Source organism: Abramis brama (assembly GCF_963993115.1).
Source record: "Abramis brama genome assembly, chromosome: 13".
Taxonomy (NCBI): Eukaryota; Metazoa; Chordata; class Actinopteri; order Cypriniformes; family Leuciscidae; genus Abramis; species Abramis brama.
In genome coordinates, this window is record NC_139975.1 from 5,723,232 (window position 1) to 5,745,354 (window position 22,123).

The 22,123-nt window shown below is 35.8% G+C and overlaps 1 protein-coding gene across 1 annotated transcript; it reads right to left on the bottom strand.

The window, feature by feature from the left end:
- Positions 1-20,562, bottom strand: bicc2 (bicaudal C homolog 2; the record flags this gene model as incomplete). The annotated part of the gene is made up of 19 exons (XM_084134051.1): positions 1-489; positions 641-740; positions 2,069-2,220; positions 2,473-2,593; positions 4,816-4,967; positions 7,203-7,242; positions 7,384-7,474; positions 7,552-7,721; positions 9,933-10,048; positions 10,174-10,411; positions 10,899-11,030; positions 12,261-12,512; positions 14,135-14,329; positions 15,130-15,183; positions 15,271-15,432; positions 16,426-16,505; positions 17,302-17,371; positions 17,808-17,854; positions 20,340-20,562. The coding sequence occupies 19 exons, from the start codon at positions 20,560-20,562 to the stop codon at positions 362-364; spliced, it is 2,523 nt and encodes an 840-aa protein (XP_083990177.1). The 3' UTR covers positions 1-361.
- Between the last annotated feature and the right edge of the window lie 1,561 nt (positions 20,563-22,123).

Here is a 22,123-nt window from a genome sequence, read left to right on the forward strand (position 1 = left end):
TTTAATGGAAGATCCAAATTTAAACATTGTCTGAAAGCATTCTTATATCTGAACAATACATAAAGGAAATAAAGTTTTGCATAGAACAGCAGTAGAAAGAGAAAAGGAGGTAGAGAGAGTTAGAGACAGACTTGCATACTAAGTATTGGTGTTGGACGGGCAGTGGGTTCATGCTGAAGGTCACACTTCTCCGCATGTTTCCTCTGAGAGACACAGCACATCTGTCCTCTCTGTCTTATATGGAAATCATCTGTCATGTCATACTTTGATTGGTCCCTGAGGGCCAACATGACAGGAAGCACAAACTGGCCCCAGGTGCATTATTGGTAATGCTATAGTCTTTTGCGTTCACGTGATCCAGTCACCAGCGGTTACTCTTGGCAGCCAAGTCCTCGTCCATGATTCGTGGAAGACGTCCGCTCGCTCCGCCTTCCAGGTATCCAGACTTCACGGTAGGCGCTTCTGGAAATGTCCTCTTTTTACTCAGATCTAATGAAGGAAAAGTACAGAAGTTTCACATGAAAATGCTTCAAATGTTTAGATCTATCCACCATATGTCGACGTGATGATTTCTTAGTCAAATCAGCCAACAGAATGTTTCTTTAACGAGTTCTACATTAGATTGGTTAATTAAAGTGACCCGTGATGGCGAGAATCATCTTCCGCCGCGCTCCAAATGTGTTCACGCCCACTTCCTTCAAATCCTCGTCTGAGAGCGTCAGGAACGTCTGGTAATCGATCTGACAGATGAGAGAACAACATTTATTTGTTTGTGTGTGTGTGTGTGTGTGTGTGTGTGTGTGTGTGTGTGTGTGTGTGTGTGTGTTTGCGCACCAATGTCACTAGGTGTAATTGTGTGCGTGTTGCCTCATGTAGTTAGACGTTTGACTTGATGAAAATAGATGATACCACACAAACAAACTGGTGTAGAAAATATTAAATCATTCCAAAACTGCACATATCATCTGAATTTAACAAAAGTAACACACTCCAAAAATTATTTTCCTACTCAGAATTTTTCACTTGTTTAACAATATAAATATCTAAACATTCTTAAAATCAAGATGCATTTACTTGAGAAGCAAAATTATTTAATGTATTAAGTCTTGAGTGAGTTTATACTACCGTTAATAAAAATAAAAAAATCATGTTTTTGAAAGGAGTCTCACTCCTTTGCATTTTTAATAAGGCTGCATTTATTTGATCGAAAATATAGTAAATATGAAGCAGCATAACTGTTTTCAATATTTATAAAAATAAGAAATGTTTTTTGAGCAGCAAATCAGCATATTAGAATGATTTCTGAAGGATCATGTGACACTCAAGACTGGAGTAATGATGCTGAAAATTCAGATTTGATCACAGGAATAAATTACATTTCAGAATATATGTATTATTATTAAATATTTTTATTTTATTATTTTATTTATTATTATTATTATTATATTTTAAACTTTAATATTTCACAATATTATTGTTTTTACTATATTTTTGAGCAAATAAATGCAGTGTTGGTGAGCATTTGGTGAGAATATTATTCCACACATACTTGCAAATATCAGCCAGTTTTCTGGCCAGTCTTTGATTTGATATTGAACATTTTGCATCAGCAGATCAGATTCTTGTTTTCATAAATTTATCAGAAAACGAGACTTTGCATCTGAAGTCAATGTATATTGGTTTAAGAATGTTATTTTATTGAAATCCAAGACAAAGATACTGTGTAGGAAAATATTTTTTTCCAGTGCAAATACTGATTGTTTGTTTCACAAACCAAAAACAAAGCAGAATATACTGTACAGTTCTGCTCATGGAAATCTTTTTTAAAGATCTGATGCAAATACCCTGGCCAACTTTAGCAAATCCAGTCACTAGATCCACCTCAAACTTTTAGACGTGACTTTGTTTCCAGATAGACTAAAATAATCCTGTGCACCCTCATTCCTCAAGGTTAGATCCAGTCAGATCTTGCCAAGTTTGTGTGCAGTCTGCATCAGACAATAGCGGCGTGTGGGCGTTCTGTGGGTGTGCCGTCTGGGACGTGTGTGTGTGTGGGTTGTGCATTTACCTCCTGTTGTTGGAAAATATCAATGTATTTCTCCAGACCCAGCTGCGCCAGCAACTCAATAAGATCATCTGCGTGGGCGGGACTGGGAGAGCTGCCAATCAAATGTCTGGACACTGTAGCCCCGCCCTCAGAGCTGGTCATGTACCCCTCCGCTGCAGGTCAAAGGTCAGAAATGAAAAGCTCATAAAGCTGGTGTGATATTTAAATTTCCCAGTAGGTCCTGGATTTTGATCACCTCAACAAGCGTAAATGATTGTTTCACCTTGAAATAAAGCAGCTGGCAGAATTGAATTCTTTAATTAGCAGCTAAACTCATTTAATAGTTACTGTTAATTAAACATGATACTGTATGTCACACCCTCTGTAATTAGGGAGCAGAACGATGAGTTTAACAGCACACATACATGTTCGGGCTGATGACAAACTATAGGCAAGAAAGGATGATGATGAAGGTGGTGATGAAGATGCAGATCCACGTCTTTCTCTCCAGTTCCCCGAGTCGCTGCCGTTCTGTGAACTCCACACCTACAACCACACAGACAAATCATGATGCTGAAAATTCATCTTTGATCACAGGAATAAATTACATTTTACAATAGATTCACATAGAAAATAGTTATTTTAAATTGTAAAAATATTTCACAATATCTCTGTTTTTGCTGTATTTTTGATTAAATAGATGCAGCCTCGGTGAGCAGAAAAGACTTCTGTCAAAACATAAAAAAAAATCCGATTTTTTTTCTTTTTGGAGTTTGAAAGCTGCTTTCATTATATAAAAAAAGAGCAGCGTGAACATTTTGCAAACCATAGTCTTTTGTATTCCGCAGAAAAAAGAAAGCTTTTACAGGAAATCATTTTTTAACAGGTTTTAAATTATATGAGCAGTTGATGGCAAGTTTCGTTTTTGATTGAACCCTTTAAGAAAGGACGAAGCACAAAACAGAATTTCAATAACTTTTCAATTTGAATCCTTCAAGGGGTTTCACTTATTCTCAGAAATAATGCGATTCAAACAGCAGTAACAATCAAAATCAGATTCAATCAGTTCTGCAGTGCTGTGCTAAACCTCTTCCATTGAGATCTTTAATTGAGAGCGTCTCATTATCTCAGCAGAGAGGAAATGAGGGTGGAAGTGAAGGGAACAGTGACGTGCTGCTCACTGTGCGCCCGTACACTTCTGTGATTGGAGTTTACAGTCTTTTCTCCATGATTACACTGTTCTGAATGACAGGCGCGTATGTGTGTGTATACAGTACCTCTGTATTCAGAAAGGAATATTTTTATAAACTCACACACAAGATTCCTCACACACGTGGGTCATTTTGAGGTCTCTTGTTCAGAACACACACACACACACACACAGTCCATGTTGGTACACCTATCATTATGAGGACATTCCATAGGCGTAATGGTTTTTATACTTTAGCCCTAAACCTACTCCTCACAGAAAACTTACTATATTTTACAGTTTTTAATAAAAAAATAAAAAACATGTTTATTTAGCAATTTGACACACTACAATATAAATACTTCGATTCCTCATAATGTAGGTCAAACCAGTACACACATAGTTTTAGTTTTCAACTAAAAATGGGAAACTTTTTATAGGTTTTGGCCGTTCATTTACATGACAACGTGGGACTGAAAACACAAACTTTTGAAACATTTTGCATCAAAGTGCAAGTTTTCGAAAATGATACAGTGATCGTCTCTATGTAAACAACAAAAACGTGAATTTGTGAAAATTGTGATGTCATGCACATACGTATTACGTGTGTGTTTCTTTACAAAGTGACATCGCCAACTACTGGCCTGGCATGAATAATACAGTGTTTAAAATCGTTTTCATGAACGGGGATCGTTTTGACAACGTTGTCCTCTGCACACGAAATACACAAAGGACAAACTTTTCTGTTTTTAGTACATCATTGACGTGTAAATGTACTCTAAGTTTCCTGTTCAAATGTTTGGGTTTGGTAAGCTTTTTTAAAAGAAGTCTCTTATGCTCACAAAGGCTGCATTTATTTGATGAAAAATAGCAATATTCTGAAATATTATTACAATTCAAAATAACGTATTTCTATATGAATACATTTTCAAATTGAATTACTTTCTCTGATGCAAAGCTGAATTTTCAGCATCATTGCTCACCAATTTGATCGAAAATACAAAAATATTGAAATATTGTTACACTTTTAAACAGCTGCTTTCTATTTGAATATTTTAAAATGTAATTTATTCCTGATGCAAACTGAATTTTCAGCATCATTACTCCAGTCTTCAGTGTCACATGATCCTTCAGAAATCATTCTAATATGATGATTTGCTCAAGAAACATTTATGATTATTATCAATGTTTAAAACAGTTGTGCTCCGTAACAATTTTGTGGAAACTGTGATAGATTTTATTTTTCATGATTCTTTAGTGAATAAAGTTCAAAAGAACTTATATATATATTTTTGTAACATTATAAATGTTTTTACTGTCACTTTTGACCAACTGAATAAAACTATTAATTTCTTTTAAAAAATAAAATTAAAAAATAAACCACAAATTAGTGTACATGGTATAATCTTTGTCAAAATAACACATTTCATGAATGTGTTTGCTGGTGCAAAACTCACTATTTGGCACACATGATGAACTCTGATACTCAGTGTTAAAGGTTTTGAAAAGCCAAATAGCTTCGTATAAAAGAAGAGTGTACTGTGCGTCCTCATTTAGAGAGCTGGATGTGTGTGTGCACCTGCTGCTGGTTGATGTAGGGTCTGTAGCAGCGGCGGCTCACGGCTCTCAGCTCACGCACAGCGTCGGTGGGCATCGATTTAGAGAAGCCCAAGCCAGCCCAGGTGTCTGTGGGGGTCCGAACCTCAGTGACCACGGGTGTCTGCTGCATGGCTGTAACACACACTTCACAGATTAAAACACAGGCATTATTAGACACACACACACAAACTGCCTGAACGCCTGGAAACATTATACGCTCAGAACCGGGTCCAGATTTACACTGGCATACAGCAGCAGCTCTAATTAAAGTGTGTGTGTCGCTTTTAACTGCATTATGCATTGTATGTGTGTGTGTGTAAGTCCCCCTGAATTATTAAACACCTGCCACCTAATTAAACAACTTAATCAAAATCAGTCATGCAGAAGAATGCGCTGCTATACCTTTCTATACCTCTCTCTCTCTCTCTCTCTCTCTCTCTCTCTCTGTGAATGAAATAGTTTAAACAGGAGCTTATTTAAAAAGTAACAGTATCTGTTTCTGAGGTGCACAGGGTGTGAGATTAAAGATTAAAAAACACATGCACATTCTTGAATTTAGTAGGATAATCTTTTGACGTTTTGTGTGGCGATTCCTGAAGCAAGAGTGCCATATGCTAATTTAAGATCAGTTAACTAACCAAACATTTATAGTCTCTGTCTGACAAGTCTTAATTACTCAACTTCTCAAATAATTTATATTTGTTTTCTTTTTTTTTTTATACATAATTTACTTTAAACATCAAACCCACTCACTTCTGACAGAAATATGGATAAATGCATAAGTGTGTTTTGTGTGCCTGTGGGTAGATAACATATGTTCATGGATTTTTATTTTTAATCACTAAATCAAATTAACGTTTAAACCTTAAAGTGTATAACTTGAATGCAATGTAAGTTTCTTTGGATAGAATCATCTGCCAAATGCATAAATGTAAATCAAGATTTTAGGATAAAATGTTTCTGTAAAATATTTATGAATGCAAAACACATTTTTGCCTATACTACACTGTAAAAAAAATTGTTTTTTCTAAGTTGTAAATAAAACAAGGATTATTTGAGTATGCATGTGACTTAAAAATACACATTTTATTCAATGCATTATTTGCAATTTCTATGCAATTGTTCGCAAATAAAATTCACTAGCAATTTCTGAGTGAAAATGGCTTCAAAGTTTAAATGGTACTAGAATTGAAGTACAAATATTCCTCATCTGCCAATTAACATAAGCTCATGAAAGAGGTGCAGAACTAATGAATTTAGTCTAACACGTCACACATCATGTCAACTAGCCAGAATGATTTTATGTCAGCTTGCTCTGTGTGTGTGTGTGTGTGTGTGTGTGTGTGTGTGTGTGTGTGTGTGTGTGTGTGTGTGTGTGTGTGTGTGTGTGTGTGTGTGTGTGTGTGTGTGTGTTCATCTGTCTGCATATTCTGTGGGTGGAGTGGCTGCAGTCCATTATAAATCTGGCAGCGTGTTACTCTGAAATGGGTCCCCTCTATCACCCTCCCTGGCACTGCGTAACGCTTAAATGGCTCCCCTATATCACCTCTCTGGCACACTCAAGCTCTTTAATCCATTTTGAGGTTTATACAGCATGATGAATGCCAAATAGATGGAGCCTGCGGCGGCCCGTCGCACACAGACACAAGTCCACCCAGTCACGGCCCAGAATAACAATCTGAATTGGGCACAGCTTAAATCATTTGGCTTTTAATCGTCACATTTTGATCACACAAAGATTACACTTTGATGTGAGACACCGTGAAAATGATGCAGAAAATGAACACATCGATCTAAACTCCATCGGTAAGAAATAAATATGAGAGTGCATGAATCTGAAATCTTTATCTAAAACATATTTATTCATAAAAAAAAACACAAACCCCCCCCCCAGAAACAACAGTCTCACTGTCATATGCATCATGTTCATCAGCAATATTAGTTTGAATTAACTTATTGGCACTAAATTATAATATAATATAATATAATATAATATAATATAATATAATATAATATAATATAATATAATATAATATAATATAATATAATATAATATAATATAATATAATATAAATTCATAGGCAAGGCAAATTTGTTTTGTATTGTAACATTATTTTATGATAATTTAACATTCCTAAAATAGGCTTCATTTTCTATTAGAATCTTTTTTTTCTATCTTTTTTTTTATTATTATGGGGTGAATTATGACTAAGATATGTACATACAATACTTAATGAATGGCTCTAAATAATAATTTTTATAATATAATATAATATAATATAATATAATATAATATAATATAATATAAAATATAATAAAACATCTTTTAGATCTAATGTTTCAAGTCCTGAATAAAAACAAACAAACCTTGAGTTGCCAGAAGCTTTTTTCTCTCATATTCACGGTCCTGTTAAACAACAGTAAACAAAGATTGTTTTAATAAACCGGTGAGACAAATGCTTTTAGTTGTGAACTATAATTGCTCAATCTGACAAAATCTTCCGTTTTGATTAATAGGTACAGTTTTAAAACTGTGAGAGTGATGTACCTCATTATGAGGGTCGACGGAGGGGAATATTCTCAGACTACAGCGTCTGTCTCTGTTCAAATACACACCATCCACCTCCACCCTCACTGACCTGAAACACACACACACAGTTTTATTCAGTGACCGTAATCCAGAGCATGTTCTGCCAGTCTGGACGGAGGGTTTTACCTCTCAGACGTGAGCGGCTGGTTTGGCTCCCTGGTGGCCTCTGATTGGCTGCCTCTCCTTGATGAGACGGTTGTCTTGGCAACGACCTCTCTAACCTCTGTCACCTCCGCATGTGGCGAGACGCAGGACTCTGTCTCTGCTTGTGTCTGCGGATCGTCATTCTCTGGAATCTGATACAATGACATTAATACAAGCTTTTGGTTTTGTTTACTCGTAAACACTTTTACTGTCATTAAATCTAATTTACTTTAGCATTATATTAAACACACAATTTTATTGAAGACGTATAAGTAGCGTGAATCATGCAGTCAGTTGATCAATCAATATGATTCGTTATATGCATGAAACACCTGGATGACCTGCGACTTTCAACAAATATTGTGAGATATACAACAAGGGCAAGATGATTGAGATATATACAAATTTAAATAAAAAATTATATATTACATTTACATAAATATTATTTGAATTTGTAAAGTATTTATACGTCATGGGTGTATTTGTTATACTGCTTTTAATTTTTATGCTGATTTATATAAAATATATTGTAGTGCTATTATGAATAACTATTACTATTATGAAAAAAATACAAAGAAAAAAATCTATAAAACTCTAATTTCCAGGTGAATTATTATAATCATGAGAATTAAGGGGGAAATGCGCTTAGCTACTATAAAAACAATACAAAAAAATTGTTTCCAAAATAGGCGTCATAAATAAATAAATAAATAAATATTAAAGCTGCAAGCAGCATTTATCGGGGTTCAAGCATTTAAGGCCTTTAAGCACATAAGCATTTAAGACATTAAGATTTATTTAGAAAGCTTGTAACCACTGAAATAATAGATGGAAAAGTCCATTTACAGGCAATACAGGCAATTTACCATAGGAAATATATTGTTTTCAAAGCTTTTTAACAGTTATAGCGCCACCTATCATCCGATCTACATGAAATTTTGCATGCTTGTTTAGAATGTTATGGCACATATTCTCACCAATTTTCGTGAAGTTCTGAGTTTTTGTTTAGGATTTATAGGCTTTTGAGTGCATTTTGCCACGCCCATTTTTTTTATGACCCAATATACCCATGCGAAAAATGCAAAAGTTCAACTTTTTTTTGATAATTATTGATCTAGAGAGTCCAGAGAATTGTCCTAGACTGGTTTGGTTCCGATCGGGCGAAAAACCAGGGACTAGTTCGCAAAAGTAGGTTTTGGACAAAATTCGACATAGCAGAAAATTTTCCCTGCCTACATCCAAATCGGAGATAGTTATTTTGTCCGCCTCGAGCCAAGGATTCCAACGATATAAGACACTTGATTCTGGGACAAACAGTCTAAGAGTTATGAGCGATTTTGAACTTTTGGTTGCTGTAGCGCCACCTATGGGTCAATCGGGGTCATACTCTGATAGGTTGTCCCCAAATTGAGGCCTACCATCTGGCCAGGTTTCAAGTCTCTAGGCCTTACGGTTTGTCCTGCACAATGCGTTTTACGAATCCTTACAATTACAATAGGGTTTCAGCATTTCATGCTTGAACCCCTAATAATGTGTGTGTGTGTGTGTGTAACGGTCACCAGCTGGAGTGCCCTTGAGAACCACCAGAGGGCAATCCACACCCGACTATTATCACTCTCTCACAAACTACATTTCCCATAAGTCACTGCCCGGACTCATCATCACTAATTGCATTCACCTGTGTCTCATCATCCTTGTTAGTTTCAGCCTATTTATTCCTTGTTCATTCATTCAGTCATTGCGAAGTTTTGTTTAGTGTCACACTGCAACTCTGAGCGGTTTCCTGGTTTTCTTGTTTCTTGCCTGTTCCTTGGATTACTCTCTTGCCTCTGCCCCCTGCCTGTCTTGTTTTGTTTGTTTGGACTGTCTACCTGTGTTTTGACCCATTGCCTGTTTATTGGATTACGTGTCTGGATTGCCCCTTAATAAAGCTGCATTTGGATCTCACCTTCGAGTCTCGGAGCAGTTTCGTGACAGTGTGTGTGTGTGTTTTCATAATTATATTAATAAAGATATTGTATTAAAATATTTGTGTATAGTTGTATATATTTTTATATAACTTAAATTCTAATTATTATATTATCCTTTTTTTTATGTGCTAAATTATCATTTAATGTAATAATGAAAAATTCATTGTCTATGGGCAAAATATATTACATATATATATATATATATATATTTATTATTATGGGGTGAAATATGGCCAACACATGTTCTAGACAGATGCTGTGATGCTATATATATATATATATATATATATATATATATATATATATATACACACACACATATACACAGTATGTATACACGTAGTACACTAGTAAGTCCATTCTAAACATAATCAGCATTCTGATCATTGAAACCTTCTCTAATTTAGACTCCACTCCTTTGAGTCCTATCCGTCCATCCTCTGAGGTAACAGCCAATCCGGGTGGTGGTGTGGGGCGGGGCTTCCCAGTGGGAGAGCCAATCACAGCATCTGGAGAGGGCACAGCGCACAGGAACAAAAACAGTTTATTTAGCACAACAAACAAGCATCAGTGAAATTAAAGAGGATGAAAGCACTCATGAACCACTCTCACACACACACACACACACACACACACACACACACACACACACCTGTCTCAGTGAGGCACAGTTGCTGCATTAACACCTTGAGCCAGTAGCCTGTGATTCCATTATTGGCCACCAGAGGGTCCACAGGGGTCTTGGTCATCACCGAGACCTCAGACATGTTCTTGGTCACTACAGAGACCTCACTGGAGTCCAGCCCGAGCAGCAGACGTCTGGCTTCATAGAGGTTCATGATGTTCCTCTCCAAACCTTTCACAACCACTGACTGGACACACACACTTTAAACAGTTATACGTGCAGAAATGAGACGAAACCAGACGGAATGTGGTTGAAACAACATTAGATGTTGTTTATAAAGTCTATAAGTATAATATATTAATATTCGTTTTTATATTTAAATAATATTATATAATATTAATAAAATGCTATATTATTTGTATATAGTTTTAGATATATTTTTATATGATTTAAATTATATAAATGTCATACTGCAAAAACTCTTAACTGTCCTAAAATAAGCTTAATTTCCTTTGAGCAAAACATTTTATTTTATATACTATATATATTTTTATTTATTTGTTTGATTATGGGGTGAACTATTCATTGACCTTTGACCTCTTTGAACCCCCTAAACATGCCTGCTGTATCAAGACCCTGAAGTATGTACTCGTCATTTTAGTTTGTAGTATTTGAATTTCATATTTGTATGCATAGGTTTTTTTGACAGGTGCATTGTGGGCGCTGTGCTGTACCTTCGCTGTCTGCTTGACCTTCGGTTTGACGCTGATAAAAACTCCCAGGTTCTGCATCATCTGAGCGAGTTTCCGAGGGTCAGAATCTCCCTCGTCCTTCAAATCAAACATCAGACAGACAGGCAGACAGTCCTGCAAGAGAACAGACACAGTCAGACAAGAGCAGGACGGCCCAGACCAGACAAACACACTGACAGATTCTTATAAATATGTTATTGTCTATTATATCATGCGTGCCGTGAATGCCGACATCCATTATGCAGCTAATCCTGTCAGAATCGCATCTATTTTCACATTAAATGACACATTCTCTGATATTTCCTAATGCAATGACATTCAGACATTTGAGGCTACAGTAAAATGAATAAATGTAATGAATATTTATGTATATGCAGATGTTGCAGTGTTTGCAGATTTTGTTTGGTCTACTGTTGTTTGAAAAATAATAAAAATTGATGAATGTGAAAGCAGCACTTTGGGAGAAATGACCAGTTAATTATATTGAGTACAGACTGATCCAGTGTTATTTCTTGATATTTAATTTTTTTTTGTTGTTGTTGTTGTTTGGTGTGTGTGTGTGTGTGTGTGTGTGTGTGTGTGTGTGTGTGTGTGTGTGTGTGTGTGTGTGTGTGTGTGTGTGTGTGTGTGTGTGTGTGTGTGTGTGTGTGTGTGTGTTTAAACATGTCTATTTGGATTTTAGACTTTTTTATTTCAGGTTTAGTTTTTGTCATTAAGTACAACAAAAACTTAAACTAAATAGAAAAGTTGTAAGTTTTTTTGCATTTTATTTCAGTTAAAGTTTATTTTATTTCAATTAATGCTTTTAATAGTTTTAGTTTACAATAACAACACTGGACTGACCCAAACCCTAAAAGAGAACATTAAGCATTTATCGAATTAAAAAAAAAAAAAAAAAAAAAAAAAAAACTTTATGCAAGTAATTTTTCAAAATGAAAAAGTTTTTTTTTTTTTGTCATATTAATCTTTCCAGGGCTATTATAGTTAACTAAATAAAAAAAAAATAAAAAAAAATTAATAACATGAATAAAAAAAATTAAAAAAAACATGAACGTGAACATTTTCGACAATAAAAAAACAACGCTAACTGAAATAAAGTAAAACATAAAAAAAAAATACTTATTTTTATTCCAGCTAATATTAATAAAACAATAATAGTACATTAAATATATTAAAATAACACTGCATCTCACACACATCATACCTATAGTTTACTATTTATATTATTTTTGCACTTTAAGTATACTACTGTTTTCCCATTTAGGTATTTTTTTTATACTTGTAATAACTTTAACTGTACTTGAAGTAAATCCCTATGTACACTGTATACTAATTTCTTTGTACCATCAGCTGCTGTCGAGCGAGACACACTCCGTCGGCCGTGCCCTGGATGAGGAGCGAGGGTGTGTGTTGCGGAGCGCTGAGGTCGGGCAGGATGATCTGTGTGTGTGTCTGATGCATCACGGTGAGGAAGTTCGCTCCGTTCTGACCCAACAGGAACAAGTGTTGCTGTGAGGTGACGTCCAGCTGTGTGCTCACCATCACTCCCGTCAAACCCGAGCCCAGCAGCAGCTCCATGAGCACACAGGTCGCCTTCTGCAGAGGTCAAAGGTCAAGGAGTAATTACACCACCCTGAAACATATTTGCTGAAGGAAATCAAATACTTGTTTCTTACTAATTTTGGGGTGCTGATTACAAAAATACTGCCTGTTTACCTCTAACGCATCACTTTCTCACAAAAAATGATGTGTATTTTGTAGCATTTTTGACATCCATTTGTACAGTGAAGAACTCTTGCATTATCTTTTAATCACCAGTAAAACCACAGAGACATGATTCCCATTCCTCTGAGCCAGGTTATAACTCTCACTCGATTTCCACATATACAGGTGCTGGTCATAAAATTAGAATATCATCAAAAAGTTGATTTATTTCAAGAATTCAACTTAACAGGTGAAGCTAATATATTATATAGACTCATTACATGCAAAGTGAGATTTCAAGCCTTTATTTGTTATAATTTTGATGATTATGGCTTACAGCTTATGAAACTCACGAAATCAAAATCCCAGAAAATTAGAATATTACATGAAATCACACAGTAATTACACAGTGATACGATGGTCATTGAACCAGGTTTTGGTTATTTTGGCAGTGTGGGCAGGTGCAAATCCTGCTGGAAAATGAAGGAAGCATGAAGTGCTCTGAAAATGTCCTGGTAGACGGCTGCGTTGACTCTGGATTTAATAAAGCACAGTGGACCAAAGTCCTCTTTTCTGATGAGAGCAAATTTTGCATCTCATTTGGAAACCAAGGTCCCAGAGTCTGGAGGAAGAATGGAGAGGCACACAATCCAAGATGCTTGAAGTCCAGTGTGAAGTTTCCACAGTCTGTGTTGGTTTGGGGAGCCATGTCATCGGCTGGTGTTGGTCCACTGTGCTGTCCACTCAACGCAGCCGTCTACCAGGACATTTCCAGAGCACTTCATGCTTCCTTCAGCAGACAAGCTTTATGGAGATGCTGACTTCATTCTCCAGCAGGATTTGCACCTGCCCACACTGCCAAAAGAACCAAAACCTGGTTCAATGACCATGGTATTACTGTGTAATTACTGTGTGATTTTCTGGGATTTTGATTTCGTGGGTTTCATAAGCTGTAAGCCATAATCATCAAAATGATAACAAATAAAGGCTTGAAATATCTCACTTTGCATGTAATGAGTCTATATAATATATTAGTTTCACCTGTTAAGTTGAATTCTTGAAATAAATCAACTTTTTGATGATATTCTAATTTTATGATCTGCACCTGTATAACATTATTTATGCCTAATCCTTATTTAATGTTTAGAAATATGGCCAATAACAGAAGAAAATGCAAACATGTGTGGGTGTTGGACAGTTAATATTGTGTTCTTTGCGAACAAACACAAAATATCTCTGTTGAACCCAAAAGTTTTGCGAGGGAACGTTGACATATCATTTTTCCTCCCATCTTGTACTTCTTTCTTTCACCGTGTCCCTCAAGGGGCTCCATACATATACATACAGTATATCATTTGAAAAAAAAGTACATTAGTGAAAGTTTTTACTGGTATTTTTGAACTCGGCATCATCAAACTGGGTAATATTAAGCCTTCTTGCAAATCAGCAGAATATTTGAAGATGCAGGGTTGTGTTATTGATGTCATATGTGATCACATGATCACACGCGTCACCTTCAGGGCAGCAGTGTTTCCCTGCACTCCTCTCACGCTGCAGGTGCTGCAGTAAAGCTTGGGCTGCGATCTGAAGCTCACGCTCACTCCAAACGCCTGAGCCACGTGCTGGATCACCGGCGACCCCGTATCTGCCACCACACCCCCCACAAGGGTCACGGGGAGGTCAAAGGTCAGCACCAGGGGCTGCAGATCCTGCCGGTCACAAACTTACGCAAATCACACCAGATTCACATGCACACACATTTATCACGAAAGACAGCCTCATTAATTCCCATTATTCTTCATGGCGATTCTCACTCGATTTTCATTACCGTAGTATAATATTTTTATATCAGTGTAAAATTGACAGGTAGAATAACAAATACTACAATGATTCGATTTTTTTTAATATATTTTGTAATATATAAATTATATTAATATATTAATATTATAATCAGGGTTATTATTGTTAAGTAAAAAAAAATACTTGAAATAAAATAATTAACTGAAATAAAATAAAATTTCGGCTAGTCACCAAAGCAACATTTCTCTTTTTCGTTTAATTTAAGTTGAAATACTAAAATAACTAAATAAATTAAAACTAGAAAATTATTAAAATGAACACATATTAACTTTTTTTTTTTAAACTTTTTTTAAACAAAATTTGTAAACTTTTACTAAAATTAAAATGAAAACAAAATACAAAAAAAGTAACTAACAAAAATATAAATATTTTATACAAAAATAAGATTATAATGATTATAATTTAATATTTTAATATATTTTAATATACATTATATGGATTATATTGTAATTATTATATTAATTCAATATAAAAATGTCTTATATTATCACAAAATGTTACAAAGCAAATAACTTTTCTTTAAGCTATTTTTTTTTTTAATTACGGGCTGAAATATGAGACATAAAAACACATATTTGAATATAAATAAATGAATACTGAATATAAAGTCACATATAATGACTGTTTATTATAATGAGGCCTGACTGACCCGGATCCGTCTCCGCGCAGACTCCACCCCCTGAACCGGCCCGGCGATAGACACCTGCAGGTTTGAGAATAATGAAGTCTGTTTCAAACAGTGCGCTACTACAGTGATGAGAAGAAATTATGTGTGTTCATATCTGAGTACCTGGTTGCTCTTTTCTCCTGCGCCGTTGTTCCGGTTGGAATCGGGGAAGTGAATGTGACAGGACGTGTCCTCCATGACCTTCTTAATGTTCCCGCCCCCTTTCCCGATCACATGAGAGTGCTCCGTGTGTGTGACGTCCATCTTCAGCGTGACTTTATTCACCTGTGCACAGGTGTGTTGGTGTGAGATCTCCACAGGACAGATAAACACACTCCTTAAAGGGATAGTTCACCCAAAAATGAAAATTACCCCATGATTTATTCACCCTCAAGCCATCCTAGGTGTATATGACATTCTTCCTTCAGACAAATACAATCGGAGTTATATAAAAAAATGTCCTGGCTCTTCCAAGCTTTATAATGGCAGTGAATATGCACTATTTTTCCATACAAGTCCATCCAAGTGCATCCATCCATGATAAAAGTCCTCCACACGGCTCTGAGGGGTTAATAAAGGCCTTCTGAAGCGAAGTGATGCGTTTGTGTAAGAAAAATATCCATATTTAAAACTTTATCGACTAAAATAACTAGCTTCCGGCAGACAGCCTACGCAAGTCGACTTACGCCACAAGAGTAACACTTGACGATGTATGATGTAGGATGTAGGAGTAGCGTAAGCTTCGACTCCTCTCGCGGTTCAAACAAACAGACTCAAGCTCTTCCAACATTTCTCTTTAAAAATTGTCGTTTTAGACTTCTAACTCGTGACTGGTGTTTTGTTTTGCTCCTTCCTCTGTGCTTCTGCGTTCATCATTATGTTGTGCGTCAAGGTCAAGTGTTACTCTTCCAACGCAAATAGATTCATACGGCTGTCTGCCGGAAGCTAGTTATTTTAGTCGATAAAGTTTTAAAAATTGATATTTTTCTTACATTAACGCATCACTTCACTTCAGAAGGCCTTTATTAACCCCTCAGAGCCGTGTGGAGGACTTTTATCATGGATATGATGCACTTTGATGGACTTTTAAAATATACAGCCATTCACTGCCATTATAAAGCTTGGAAGAGCCAGGACATTTTTTAATATAACTCAGATTGTATTCGTCTGAAGGAAAAATGTCATATAGTATGGCTTGAGAGTGAGTAAATCATGGGGTAATTTTGATTTTTGGGTGAACTATCCCTTTAAGAGAAATGAAAGGAGGTCAAATCTCACCTTAGTCTCAAGAAGCTCCAGAATCATCCGTTTGGCCTCCAGAACGTTTGCTCTTTTCCCCTCCACTTTAACATGAGGATCTAGAGAGAAACACACAAATCATCACAATGCATTTTCAAGCACAATTCTTCTTCGTGCTTCTGCGCTAAACTAACTATTCAGTGGGGGAAATGTGGACGGAGATGCTTTGGGTTTTGATTAGATCATAAAAAGTGGCTTTGATTTCTGTCAGCAGTAAAGAAAAATCATTTAACTATAAAAAAATTATCAGCCTTATTTGAGCGCATGCATTTTTTATGTGCATTTTTAGAATTTAGGCATTTCCAGCAAGCGGTTTTTATACAATATCCCAAAACGCTCATTAAAATAAGTGGCTGGAAACAGCTATTTACTCCCCACATGTCTTTCTAAACTCATATGTCTCTATCTCTTAAATCTCATCTGCACATTTAAACATAATGTATGAAGATGCATTGCACCAGGACAGATGTCCGTGATGGCAAATGCAATTGCATGTAACCAAACACTTGACAATGGCATATAATGCATGAGTCATACTGACCAGTTTTAGGACACACTAGAACAAAAATGAGGATTTCCTTTGAAACTTTCACTCAGAAACTAGTCAATTTCACAAATAATTAAAGAAAGGCAAGACACACATTGAATTAAACATGACATTTGTACATATTGAAAAATATTTTCTTGTAAAACAATAATCATTGTTCCATTTACAACTTTGAGTGCACTTTTATGATACTTTTATGGTGCATTTGGGCTTTTTTGGTCTTAAACAGCAGCAAAAAATACCTCTTTTTTGTGTGTTTGAACCTAACATGAGTCAGCAAATGATGACAGACGTGTGACATCACTCACCTTTCTTTGATTTCGCACCGATCTTCAGCTTGGACGGCCATTTCACCTGTGTGTGTGTTTCTCTCATCACCTGGAACAATGAGTGTGTAAGGAAGAGAAACTCAGCTTTCAAAAGACATTCAATTTGCATCTTCAGATCCTCCATTCATCAGAGACAATGGCTCATTAGCATCTCAAAGCTCCTCGTTTTGCCTTCATAACACCTTAATCTGTTCAGTGTGTTTGGAACTAAATCACTTGAGTGGTTTTTACTTTCAGGAAACTGCACCAGCATGTGATCCTCATACTAAAACAGCAGCGGATCTGAACGCATGCACACGTCTTCAGATGGCAGCTGGTTTGACAGGATTTCTAGATGGTCATGTAATTCACAGTCACACCAAAGAGCCTAATTATAGTGAGGTTCTTCACATAAACGCTTAAGTGTGAAAATGAGAATGTGGTCCATATCAGGCTTATTAGCGGCTGATTAAAGTTAATATTAGATGTATTATTTGAAGTCTTACCTTCTCGAAGAACTCCTCGCCTGACAATCCAGAACATTCTGCAGGAGCTAAAGACAAGATGATATATCATATTTTATCAAAGATATTTAAATTATATAACATAAAAAATGTAAATAATGAACATAATTTAAATATTACATTTATATTGCATATTTTGCATGCTCTGCTCACACATTTTCTATATTGGCTATATCTAGATATATGTAGACTATTATAATACTTTACCAATAATGTAGCCTAAATGTTAGTGAAACAAACAAACAATTACATAAATAAATGTTACTGTGTGTGTTTTTGGATAGTTACAATTTTGTCTCCATGGTGATAGTTCTCTAAAGACAATAAAACATTAGAATTTTATTATACATTTTTTTTTACACTTTATTATTTATTATTATTACACTTTATGGTTTACCAATAAATAATTCATACTAAAATCATTAATAATTCATAAATAATAATATATTAAATAATATATATTTTTAAATAAATACATAATAAATGAATAATAATACATAATAAATAAATACATAATAAATAATATATAAATATATACAAAATATATACATAAATAAATATTGTGTAATATTTTTGGATTGTTCAAACTGTGTTCATGTGATAGTTCTCTAAATTCATATTGCATATTTTGCATTCATAATACCATATTTTTCATACTGTGCTCTGGTTACACATTGCCTATACAGAAGGACGGATGGATGGATGTGTGTGTTTAGGATTGTTAAAACTGTCTGGGTGAGTTCTCTAAAGAAACTACACAACTCAAACAATATCTTAAGATTTAAAAAGAGTAAAGACTCTCTCTCTCTCCATCTCTCTCTCTCTCTCTCTCTCTCTCTGTGTGTGTGTGTGTGTGTAGGGGTGGTAAAGTTAAACACATTTGCCCCAGAGTGACATTTACAGGGTTAGGCAGAACATCCCTCCTTTCATTTGCCGCTCCTCGTCACCACGGGTTACACAGCTCTGCAACCAAGAATGACTGAACAACCAGTGTGTGTGTGTGTGTGTCTGTGTGTGAAAAAAAGAAAAAGACCACAAAGTCGCTTCTGAGAAACGGCGTCAAACAGCAAAGTTATGTTAGAGCAAACGATGCTGACGCAAAACTAATTCCCCTCCCTGTGAAAGGAGCAAACACACACAACTAAAAACACACTGAGCAGCGATACGGCACAAACACAGAGGAAAGAGGAAACAGATTAAAGCAAGACCCAGTGTGAAAGTAGAGTGTGTAAGTGCAGCGTTTGTGCTCCAGTAATGAATGATTCCTCAAATCATGTGTGTTGTTGAGGAGATTATCCATTTTCACCTTCTGCACCAGAAAACACAATGAGTCATATCTACAGACCAGAAGATCACCGAAAGAGACACTTCAGACAGAAAGAAACTATTTAGCAACCATCTATGCCCTAATAACCTAAGGTGCGATCACGCCATGTTGGAATTACTGTAATAAAAAATAAAAAAATTCCCATCCTTGTAGAACTCGTAGTAACAACTCAGAATTTTCCGAGAGCTCCGACTTTTACCATGTGACCGCTGCAGATTCATTCTGGCGTTGATAATGTTGAAATAAAACACTATAAACATAGAACATCACAGGTTGTCATCTCGTAATTAGCGTTAACACAGCATTATTTTATTATAATTTCACATACTGGTTTTTATTAACATTTTGAATTTTAACATTTTTCATTTTCATTTTAGTTATTTTGTTGTTTATATATCTGTACAGTTTTTATTACTTTTTGGTTTCAGTTTTAGTTATTTTATACATGAAGTTAAACTAAACGAGCTAAACGAAAAGAAATGTTGCCTTGGGAACTTGCTGAAATGAAATAATTTGATTTTTATTTTATTTTATTTTATTTTAGTTCACATTTATTAGTAGCCAAAATGTGTTTTTATGGTTTTAGTTAAATATAATAACTCTGCTAGCCAGCCAAATACACCCTGGCAACACCCTGGCAACCACCTACAAAACCCTAGTATCATAGCAGTGAGTTTTACAAAACTCTCCAGAACATTTGTATTAATAATTGTAAAATTTATAAGGAATTTGACATCTTAAGTTGATTTTGAAAGGAAGCGTCTCTAAAAGAGAAACTCTGAGGAATAACCCTGATTTTAGAGGAGCATCTGCACCAGATTCCTGCTTTCTCCTCTGACAAGCTCGATCTGTCACTCGCTCTCGCTCTCTCAGGGGTTTGAATGTCGACTTCATGTTGATGAATCGCAGGCTGTTAACTCGACTCAACTCCAGAATCTTCCTGGACAGCTCATGATAACAGACCACTAAACCTGTTCATCACAGCACACACACACACACACACACACACACACACACACACACACACCACATCCATCTGAAGCCCACTGACAATCACATCTCACACACACAAGCACATTTTGCTGGAAATCATAACAGGCTGGTTTGCATAGAAAAATCGAACGGATTAATGAAGCGTCTGGAAAGAAAACTATGACAGATTATAGAGTCATCGATCAAACACACACCGTACAGCATGAGCTCCAGCTTCTTCCGGTCGATCCGGAATCTCTCCTCCACACACTCTGGATCCGAAAGTTCCTGGTTCTGAAGTTCAGATCCTTCATCTTCCTCGTCCTCGTCCTCGTCCTCCTCCTTCTTCTGGTTCTGGTCCTGGTCCAGTTGTGGTCGGTCACAGGGATCTGGTTCAGGAGACTCCGGCACGGTGCTGCTCGTCTCTGAGGCCGCCATAGCAAAAGTGTGTGTGTGTCCATCAGGGTGACCAAGGAAACGAGAAAAAGAGGGGCCCAGAGAAACCCCCCCCCCACCCCCACCCCCACCCCACACACACACACACACACACACACACACACACAGAACAGAGCAATACTACATCACACCTCTCTAACAAAGCACATGAGTCAATCTCACTGCTCTGAAGTCTTTTTAAGTATCATTCCTGTTTCTCATTCGCTTTAAAGTATAAAGGTTTAGTAATGGAATCTTTAGTTCCATGAAGAACTTTTATGGTTCTTTGGATTATTAAAAATGTTCTTCACATTAAGAAAAAATTATTCTTTTCAGAACTGTTCACTGAAAGGTTCTTTGGGGAACCAGAAGTGCTTTTTCTATTGCATCGCTTTAAGAGTGTAAAACAAAAACCGACTCAAATGAGTCACTATTATTACAGCCATTATATTATAGCCACCATTTACTAAATGGTGGCTATACTATATTTACCAACACTGAACTGGACTGAGCTGAATAGTCACACTATTGTCTTCTGTAGAGCTGCTTTACAGCTTTCAAAAATGATTACTTTTACATTAACAGTTTTTTCCTGTTTATTACTGTGAAGCTGCTTTGAAACTAATTGTACTGTATAAAGCGCAATATAAATAAATGTGACTTGACCATTTAATGCCATTGCTTTGTAAAATAAAGACATCTGAATTTCTTCTTTTTTTCTTTTTTTTTGCTGCGGAACGGCTCACAGTTTTCTATTGAACTACTATTATTATCAGTATTGAGACCCAATGGATATTTTTAGGATTTACACAACTCTGAGGATTTTTTTTTTTTTTTTTTTACTGTTAAAATACAATCATCCGGATCTTTTCTGTTTTTTTTTTGTTTTTTTGTTTTTTACTGTTAAAATACAATCAACCGGATCTTTTCTGATTTTTTTAAATATTTTTTTTACTGTTAAAATACAATCAACCGGATCTTTTCTGATTTTTTTTTTTTTTTTTTTTTACTGTTAAAATACAATCATCCGGATCTTTTCTGGTTCTTACAGAATTTCTTTCTTGGATTGTTTCTAAATTGCGATAGGAGTCCTGTACATTCCTTCAGGATGGTCTGTAGGAATGTGTTCTTTATTGGTTCCCGTAAGTGGAGGCCTTGATAAAGCCGGTCTCCTCCCTCCCGCTGGAGAAGAGTGTTTCAGGGGAGGGGAAGCGTTTCGGGAACAATACCGGACACGACCCTCCGTTAACAACACGGTTCCCTGGCAACACATTTGTTTACAGACAAGCAGGAAGATAAAGGATGAGAGTCATGATCTGAAGAACACTGAATCATGGCAACGTGTGTTTTTCACTTCAGCTCATCTTTAAATAATTTGACTCATTTCAAACAAGTTACAAGTTAAACGAAATTCAACTGAGCAACTTAACCCTGTAAAGACATATGAAATAATACTCAGAAAAAAAAATAATGTTTTTTAAATGGAGTAGTTTAGACAAAATATAAGGAAAAAAATATTTGCATGCGTTTTTTTGTTTTTTTGTTCAATAAGATCTTTATAATA